The sequence below is a fragment of the Merops nubicus genome, unplaced genomic scaffold, assembly GCF_000691845.1.
Source record: "Merops nubicus isolate BGI_N331 unplaced genomic scaffold, ASM69184v1 scaffold8831, whole genome shotgun sequence".
Lineage (NCBI taxonomy): Eukaryota > Metazoa > Chordata > Aves > Coraciiformes > Meropidae > Merops > Merops nubicus.
This window is the reverse complement of record NW_008588983.1, coordinates 19,668-30,019: the sequence shown is the minus strand read 5'-3', so window position 1 is coordinate 30,019 and position 10,352 is coordinate 19,668. Positions and strand designations below refer to the sequence as shown.

The 10,352-nt window shown below is 37.6% G+C and overlaps 1 protein-coding gene across 1 annotated transcript in view; it reads right to left on the bottom strand.

Moving 5' to 3' along the window:
- Window positions 1-181: 181 nt before the first annotated feature.
- Window positions 182-10,352, bottom strand: part of EFHC2 (EF-hand domain (C-terminal) containing 2) — a gene marked incomplete at its 5' end in the record, with an annotated part of 27,562 nt that continues 17,391 nt past the window's right edge. Inside the window, 4 exons of the mRNA XM_008949433.1 lie at window positions 182-277; window positions 2,679-2,784; window positions 9,454-9,546; window positions 10,128-10,325. Coding sequence (XP_008947681.1) covers window positions 182-277; window positions 2,679-2,784; window positions 9,454-9,546; window positions 10,128-10,325 — 493 coding nt within the window. The remainder of the gene's footprint in view (window positions 278-2,678; window positions 2,785-9,453; window positions 9,547-10,127; window positions 10,326-10,352) is intronic.

The following is a 10,352-nucleotide window of genomic DNA, read 5'->3' as shown; positions in this document are numbered from 1 at the left end:
TATTAAAGAGTGTTGTTGGTTAGGTTGGAAGGTGTTACAAAACCACACAAAGTATACATCTATGTTGGAATACGAAACGAATGCAATAAAACCTATATCTGATTTTTTTTTGCTTTACAGTAGCTAAGTAAATATTTGAGCTGAAAGACAAATCCAAAAGTGCTGCCTTGCAGAGATCAGATTATTCTTCCTTGCCAAACAGATCATCTAGAAGAGGTAAGTATTTGATCCCTTTCACAGGAAGGAATGGTGGTTGTCCTTTCCAGTCATCTTCATTCTGAAATTAGCAACCCAGAGAATATCTTAGAATACAATACTGAAAATAAGAATAACTAAAAGCTGGACAATGTAAGGTTGAATGAGCTGCTTAATTTCCACATACAAATCGAATCTATGAAAAAGTGGACATTTATAAAACACATTCTCTTAAAAGATCACTTAGTACATGCACACTTTTATCAGTCTTGCAGAATATTTTATTAAAAATATTTTCTATCATTAGCCCCTTGGCAGATATTTTCAAATTAAATAATGCTTTATTTTCTTCCTTATGATGCTTATACTTGAAAGTCTTGCAAGCCATCTATGTATCAACACCAAAAATCATACAAAATAATGAGATAAAAGAACAATGGCAGCTAAACAAACAGAACTCTGTTGCTGAAATCTGTCAAGTATAGGTACTGTAACCCAGAAATAGTACTGGTAATTCATGGCAAGTCATGAACAGAATGACAGTTGGAGTCTAAAGTTGAGTAAGATTCATATCCCTTTCTTTCTCTGACTTTTTCTATTTCATATTGATCTCTTAATTAAAATATTCTTGTACCATACCAAAGATAGCCTAGATATTGCAGCTAACTAACAAAATATAAAATAGATGTCAATAAAATTCAGTAAACTATACTGACATCAATTTGGGCACAGTTCATTAAAACCAGTGCTATATGTTAGTATGACAGTTACAGCAAGGCTTTGGAGCTGATGAGAAACTTATTATCTCAGCATGACAATGACTAATTATAATTTCTATGGATGCTCTTTCTTCCTTTGTGATTTCAGCTGTAACCTTCCTCCCGTTACTTCATGTACCATCCTCAAGTGGGGCTCTAAGGGGCTCTTAGGCTCTTGGAAAGATCATCCACTGGCTGTCCCCCAAGCAAGATAATACCTTTTTCATACCTAAACACAACCTCATCTCTTAAGCTGATCAGGACATACTTTTCACCATTTTCCTCCACACCTTCACCTTGTGAAGGCTGCCTTTTGGTTCCACCACTACTTCCACCCCACCTTCACCCCATAGCAGCCACTTCCTTCCCTCACCTGCCAGAAATCAGGTCATGCTCAATGGCTAGATAAGCCATTCTGTGAGAGGGAAAAAATGGCCAAATACATTCAATAGCAGGTGTATCTGTGCTTCTGCTTCTTTCACCTTTGCTTTTTGGTACAGAGTTTAGCACCATCTTCAAGAAAAAAGTCCTCTGGGCACAGACTCTGACCTTCTTTGTGTTTCTGTAATACTGAGGGTCATAAGGCCCCTTTCCTGACACGCTCTCCTGAGAGAAGTCACTGTTTAAATATTGAGTTATAACTTAAGCACAGAATTCTTCTCTAAAAGCAAAGAACACCCACTGAGCAAAACCCAATGCACACTTTGAACCGCAGGACTGTATGAAACTTGTGGAAGAGTTTTGATTTTTATCTGTACAGGATAGAAAAATTCTTCTCAATAACAAAGTGAAAAATAAACCACCATGGAAGGCAGAGCAAACCAGCAGCACTGGACCCTCCTTAGGCACCACTTAGAGTCTGAGATGCTACAGCAGAAAGAGCTGGTAAGCCAAATAAGAGACAGGAGTCAGGTTAGGAGCACAGTAAGTGAGGAATACTGAGTTAAACTATGTCACCATTGAACTTGCATTTAAGGAATGCTGTTTTTAAATGGTCTGAATACAGTCAAACACGCAAGCACAGCAACACATTGGCTAGGCCAGAACAGCAAAACTACACGTTAGCAGAAGGGCTTTGGATTTATCTGTCATGAAGCTTTTAAAAATCATCGTAATTGCCTTATGGACCATCCATTTTAAAATGTTCCATTCAGCACAAGATGGCAAGATCAGATTAACCTCTGCAGTTTGTTGGCACTGCATTTTTATTTACCCCAAGTAGCAGGCTGGTGGCGATATACAAAGTTGACCCATCCATACTGCTCTTGCTGTATGCCTACCAGTGATGTGGTGTATTATGGACAAGTTTCTATCGAGTTACAAAAAATACATAGCTATTTTCTGCAGTGTCAGTGGAGTTTAAAGTATTTTCTCACTATCTCGGCATGTGAACAGATCGTTTGACTTGTGACAACGATATTTGTGGGGGCAGTGGTATTTATACCCATTATTCATGGACAAATACACCTGCTTCCCCTCCTTTTTTTTTTGTTTTCCTTCTAGAAAAATGTCACAAAAATGTAAGACCTATTAGGCATGGGACTGTTACAGCGCTCCTTGTCCCTGCTTGACTCCTCTGCTTCATTCTAAACCTCCAAGAAAAAAATACTTGAAGTAAACAGGCACAAATATGAAAATATGAAAACTGTTGTAGTCTCCATTGGATAAAACACTCTTAGCATCAATGCACTGTACTGTTCCTTTGCTTAGATACACTGGTTTTACCTTGAGAGGGACCTTAATTGTCTGGAAAGCAGGGATTTGATTCTCTCTCCAGTTCAGTCCATCCACAAACTTTTTATAGTCCACTTGCTTATGGTCATCTTCAAACCTAAGCAGAATATCCACAAAATTATTCCAGGTTAAAAAAAATCATCAGTAAAGTTCTATTATGTTATCGAAAGCATAATAATACACTATCTTTTGGATAATAAATTTTTACTCTTGTATTACCAAACAGTGGCAGGAGTACAGAAAAACACCACCAAACTGTCAGGACTTCAATATCATACGTTCTATTCCATATTCTTACACCTTATTATTGTCTTTCATAGTAGTATTCAACTTCTTTAAGGTTTATGACATTTCAACTAATTTCATTTTACTTTTGAAGCATTGCCCAAACTTTTCCAACACTGAGATCTCACAACTGGTGACAAAAGAGAGTTAGAATGACCAGTGTTATGCTTCCTTTGCATAAAAAAAGAAACAGGCAGAATGATAGGAGAGAGCTGTGCTATAATACAATTGGCCTGCTTTAGATGGCTTCTACAATCATTTCCTGAAAATAAGCGATCCTTCAAAAATGTCATCTACACACGCCTTGGGATCAATTTACAATTGACAAACACAGAGCTCTCTAACCTGTCAAATAATAGCTAGATTTAAAAAACACAAGCCTTGTCATCTGATAGTTGTTTTACGCCACTTCTTCATTTCTATGGAATAAATGCGTATTTGTGTCAGTTATGAGGGTCCCCTACATGCACGAAACGCATACATGCTGCCAGCTCAGGTCTACAGGCATATGTGGAACATGCTATCTCCTTCCCTCAAATTTCTAAAATCATTACCCTGCACTAATAAACCCCATGGGAGCAGATTTGTAAGCCATGTCATCCTCCTGCCATTGATTTGGATGAAGCAGCCTTAGAAAAAAAAGAGTCCCCCAATCCAGCAAAATGCTTAGGTGATTAAGGCACTTGGGAACCACTGTTATTTCAGTGAGACCAGTCAAATGCCTGAAAGATATCTGCAAGCTGAAGCTACGTTGCAAATAGTTCTTGAAATGAACAGCTAACCTGCTCCGCAGTAAATACTGTACCAGCAGCTTCTGTGACTGACAGCTGTCTCACCTAACACTACCTACATATAAAAGGGACCTGGTTTAGGCATATAAGCGTGTCCTGAAAGCTTCTGCACTTCACTGGGGTCTATGGACAGACACATGCAACTCGTTAAGACTCAATACCTATTCTTTAGTGGGAACCACCAGGTTAAACAATTCTGCCCTGTAATCTGGTGAGACAAATACTACTGCACCAGAGAAAGGAAACATTTGCAGGAAACAAGTCTTTTAGAAAATCATTTTATCGTGTTCTTAAAGGAACAGCACTGCACAAAACCTGGGCCTCAAACCCCTTCAATCACCGCAGACAGTTCTAGTAAAAATTAAGCATGAAGGTACTTTAAGGGAGAATTTACAGCACAAACTTGGAAAACAATACTGGAGAAAAGGAGAAATAAATATAGTGACAAAAATAAACTGCAATAAACTGCAATTCATCCTCTTCTTCTCCTCCCCCCACACTTTCCTTTAATAGTTAGCAGGAGAGATAATAATAAAATATACTGAGAGACATAAACAGAGATGCTAGAGATAAACTGGAATGTTAAGTACAGTGAGTTATGCTGAAGATGAAAGAAAAGTCATAAAAGAATGCTACTGTTACTGGTATTAGAGGAGCCTGAAACTTTGCCATGCAAAATTCTCCTATGACAGCTTGCTTCTTTAAAATAACTCACATGCAAGTTAACACTTTCATAAAGCCCTACTTTTGAGGAATATATCCAATACACAAGAAAATTATCATTCCCACTTCTGGGGCTTTTTTGTTTGCTCCAGTTTTTTTTTGCAGGTGGCAACTGGGAAAAGAAAGGACTTTTGCATTAGAAGTAACAAGGCAATAAAAAGCTTATACCTCTTGGGAAAAAAACACATGGCATAGAGATTTTGACCTTCAGAACTACTATGTCAATAATTTCTTTTCTTTTACTATATATGTATTTGTCTCTTGCTTGTTGTGAAAAGTCTACTGCCAAGATGCAGAGCTGTGTATGAGCAGGATTTTAAAATAAAGAACAAGTGAATGTGTGTAACTACTTTATGCTGAGGCAATGAAGGCAAGGGAAGCATTGCCTCTGCATTCAACAAACATTAGCAAGGAGAAAAGTCCTTTCATGTGACAACACTAGCAAACTGAGATGACAACAAGGGCATGAAGTTAACTATAACCCAAGATTTTAACAGAGGCAGAGGAAATGGGATTCCTAAATCCCATATTTAAATAGCTACAGAAAGCAGCTTAAAATATTATGATGGAATAATCCAGAAATAAATTAAAAATCATAAAAGTCTCCTCTTTAGATCTTTTTCCTGCTGTGACTTACTGTATCAATCTGTTAAAAGCACAAACTTGCAATTTGGCACAGAGCATCTAGATGGACTGAAGAGATGTTATCAAATTGTGCATTATTAGGAGAGAGATGTCATACGTCTCAGTGGCTGGAGGTAATATGACTGAAATGGACAGTGCTCTCCAGGAAAGGAAATTACATTTGTCTTATCAAGAAGATGCAACAAAGATCTTTTGAAACCATGTTTCTCTTCAGTTTTGCTCTATGACTTCACCAATACATGTGATTAATTTAGACTATGAAAGTCACTCCCTCATCCATATATTTTGCAGAGCTTTTTTTTTTCCTTTGACATTACAGAAATAATCACACATTTCTGCTTCTAAAATATATTCATAATTAAATACTCCAGATATGTGAAAAAGCTGGTTAAATCACATCATGGCAATTCCTGGGGATGCCTGGGTAAGTAAAGGCTACTTACACATATTTTTTTCCTTCCCATCAAGAAATCTGTATCTCAAACATTTATGTGAAAATGTAATGTATGTGCAGAGTTTTTTTAATTCCTTAGTTTTGAGTAACATTTATTAAGTCAACCTGATAATAATAGAAGAGGAGCACCATGCTGCTCTGACCTTAGAAAAAACATTTGTATTCTTCAGCCCATTTGATAGTCTCTGTTTAACCCAGATATACATCTAAACTGTCAGAAACTGCTCATATGAAAAGATTTAAAACAGCAAGCATGAACAAGGCAGCTGGTCAGTATGAATCAAGTAAAGGCTACCGTCTTGTGGATACATTTATTCACAGCTTGAAAAACTATAAATTGAACCATCAGTTCCTCAGCATAGTGGATAACAAAAATAATTTCTTTTAAGAGATCTTTTTAAGAGTCTTCTCATCACAAATGGCATAGGGAGCCTCAGGCACCAAAGGTAACAAGCAGAAGACAGAGTGCAGGAGAAAGATCTTGTGACCATTTCCAACCTTGCTCCTCCTACCAGGATACCTGCTGTAGCAGGAAAAGAGGGTTTGTTTCCTGAAAGAAATAGGCCAGCTCTAAAAAAACATTGGAAGTAGGCAATTAAGTAAAAAATCATTATCCAGCCACAAATCAGGGAAAAGCTGCACAGGCAGGAGAGGCCTGGCCTGGCCTATTAGCAACTGGAGAACGGGGATGACCATGCAGGAGGCCCATTGTTATTAGCCACTGCCACATGAGACACTAGGGATGAGCTTTTTTAAACCTACAAGGACCCATCCAGAGTCCGACAGCCTCACTCTGGTAGTGGGGGAAGGTAAAGAACTACATACACGGCCACTTTTAACAGAAACTAAAAAACATATTTTAATAAATAGGGACATACACTTAACAACTACATGTTGTGATTGCAGAACAAACAATGCATAACACTTGTAAACTTGCCATCCATTCTTTCTTACATTTTTCTTTTCTTATCTGCCAGCTGTTTATACACCCTCTGGGGGACTGCATCTTTTTAAGTCCTTGTTAGCATACAATTATCATTGCAGTAAATAAAAGTAACAGAAAAAATACTAAATTCATTACTTAAGCACTTCAGCAACATTTATTTATTAAACTATAAGTTTTCATTATGCCTGCCTAAATTTAAAGAAACGTTTATAATGACTGCTCCAGTTTTCTGGCAGAAACAATTGCAGACCATCTGCATTGCTTAATATATTGTGATTGAAAGTCTGCATTGCCCTGTAATTAAAAAACTGAGAAAATGCTGATGGAGAAAGGAAATACTTTTTAATACACCAGCTTGGGTAAATTGGAAAACACGGACACATTGTTAGGTACCTAAATACTACTATTTCACCATCCCACAATTAAACATATAAACTCACTCTCGACAGGCTATATGAAAGGGTATATATGACAGGCTATATGAAACCTCAGTCTTTGTGCTAATTCTCCCCTATCTCTCTGGAAACTAAATAGTCTTTGGGCACAGTAAACAAAGTTTTGGGTCATCTGGAGGTGACCATAAAACTAGACAGCAGCTTCTAGTCCCATCCCATGCTTTTAATGTGACAGAACATTGCAGTATAATTTACAGATGTAAATAATAAATACTTTAAGAGTATTACCTTTCAAAATGGAAAAACAGAAACATTAAGTCATACAGGAAGTCTTTGCCACCTAATCTTGGATAGCAAAGCTGAATAAACATATAACTTCAGTCTTCAACTATTATCTGATCACATTGTCTAGCATAATTTTATAGCTGAAGAGGGTCCAGCTAGTGCATTAGCTATATATACTGATTTTGTGGGAATCAATCCAACAACTTCTATTGTACCACTTTCTTCCTTTATTAATACAGATACACACAGTAGGAACAGCCCCACTGCTTGCTTCAGAAATATCAGTGGACACAAAATTACATGCTTCCTCATCCAAAAAGTAACCAGGGAAAGAATATTGTCAACAAACTTTGCCCACACTGAATTGCATACTCCCCAAGAGTGAGACTGTTCTACATTACCAACAAACCTGACTGTTTCATGAGTCTTCAGTCTTGAAGAAAACTACAGAAAGAAACACAAAGGGAAAAGTCTAAATCTCATTTGGCTAGCTCTCTCTTTCTCCAGTCTCTTACAGAACGAACCTACAGCAGCTGAATCCTAAATTCAGCTGTCATGGGTATCTGGCTAAAGCCAAGTGAAATCCAGCCCTTAGTATCCTCCTTGTCTTCTAAGCTTAACTCTAATTTTTATTATAGTGTACTGGGCTTTTTCTTTCTAACTGTCTACAATGAGACTCTTCAGTAGAGAAGAGGTTCATCTCACAAAAGCTGTCCCTGGTATAAATTCACAAACAATAAACACATCTCTGGAGCCTAGGATGTGTCAAACTCATCTGTTTCTCATCAGCATTGAGTTAGTACATCGAGGAAAAGCTCCGGCCCCTGGCCTATGCATCTATTGAATTTCAGCCTTTATGAACTGGAAACTATGAGAACCCCTTGTCTGGTAAAGGATGTCAATTGTCCTCTAGCACTGTTTGTGCTGGGCAGCTTAGTGGGAGTTCTAAAAAATGAGGTTTCGATTAATGTTAAAATTCAGACATGCTTCTGATAACTAGTGCCTGTAACCTAATTGTCAGAAATGGTGAATGGCCAACAAATTGCCAAAGTCAGCTATCTGGCTACTTCAGGGAACTATTCCAAAAGGTTTTGGTCTGGAAATGGGGGCTTTGTGAAAAATAGCCCCTTAGGCTTCTTAAAGCAGTCTTGTTGATACTAAGTAGGAAGTCTTGTTTACAGTATGAAGATGCTTTCTTAAAATGTATTCCACATTTCTGCCTGAAGAGTATTTTCATTATTTGATAAATCCAGATGCTTAGTTTGCATAGGTTAGACATTAGGAAAAAGTTCTTCAATATGAGGGTGATAGACCACTGGAATAGGTTCCACAGACAGGTGGTGGAGGCCCCATCCCCGGGGACATTCAAGATCAGGCTAGATGAAGCTTTGAGTAGCTTGATCTAGTTGGAGATGTCCTTGCTTATGGTGGGGGGTTGGACTAGATGACGTTTGGAGGTTCCTTCCAGCCCAGACATTCTGTGATTCTATGAACCACATCTAAATGAAAGCATCTAGATATGACAGAAGACAAGACTTGCTCCTGTCTTCAACACAATATGAAGGCACAGACAAAACATAGAAGGATTTCCCACAAGGGAAAGGAGAGACCAATGAGCATGCATTTAAACCTACCACCAGAAAATCTATTCTCTTTAATACAGCAATTTGTCTCCAAACAATGAAATGTGCTACATGAAAAATGCCAAAACCATGCCAAGACTCCTTTTCCTTTTTTAAAAATTACAATAAAATATGTTCTAGGTGAGACTGACAGAAGAAGCAGGCCACTTTTATTTACTGCTGCTGCTGTCTCCCTGATTCAAGGGCGCTTCATTGTATTTACCTTGGTACATTGCTTAAAACTCACATAATGTGCTTTCAAAAGTTTATTGTGTTTATCTTACACACACATAGGAATGTAAAAAAAAAAGTTAATCTCAAAGGTAATGACAAGTCTGAGTATCTGATTTCCATAAGACTAATTCCATAGAATGCTGGCAAAACCCAGACGATCTACCACGCCAGACAAAATGAAGAGAAGTTGCTAAGATGGATGTACCTCAGATGATTAAAAATATTTCTATAAATAGGAAAGTCTGCATGTATATACAGATAAAATCAGTACCACAAAACAATTACTATTATATAAATGACAAATTCTTCAGAATTGTGTCTGCAGTAGATAGTAGGCACTGACTTGCACCTATGCATGCACGTCATGCTATCTGTCCTTAACTTACATGGTCAGTAAAGTTTGCAGATCATCATCAGCCAGTGGCAACTTAAAGGACTTGCAAATAGTCCTGCACATTTCATGGGGCAGCACTCCACATCTACACAAACAGGAAGACAGCGAGAGAGGTGTACATTAGGTATTTTCCAGACTTACTTCAAGAGAATGTTGCTGTGAATAGGAATATATGTGTAGAATATTGGTGTAAAGGTGAAGAAAACAAGCTTTTACAAAATTTTGCTATTACAAAACCAAGAAACTTGAAGTGTACATGGTGACTTGTGCCTCCACGCTTAGGTCCTTAGTGATTCTCTGTGATTCTTTATCTGTGATATCACAGAACAAAAATGGCAAATGAGTCATTTAAAGAACTGGCTACAAATAGTTTCTTTTTTCCCTTCAATATTTCCTCTTTGACTTAAAATACTGTGCTTTGCCTGTGGATGGGCATCTGATTATGTCACAGATTGTTCAGTAGAGCAGCTATAATAAAAAGTCCACAATCAATATGAAAAGGAGACAAAAAGGCTACACTTGTCCACTGTAAAGTGCTGAATGAGGCTTAACACTACAAATAGTGTTCTTTGGCCAGAATCATCTGCTCAGCAACAAACAGAAAGTAGGTAGGTTTACGAAAAGAGTTTCCCAAATAACAGCTTAGGATGAATAGAGAAAACTTACTTTTCACGGTCATTGTATATAAGCACTTCAGACAGTTGTCCAAAATTCTCAAAGCCATTTTTTTTCAGTTGTTCTTGAGCTACTGCAAGGAGGAAGTGGAGATCCACTTCATATTCATCTTTCACACTGTAATAGTGCCCAAGAGTCATAATCTCATGTTCTGAAAACGCTCCATCGGTGATACTGACTATCAAACTTCTGTTCACAAAAACAACAGCTTACATT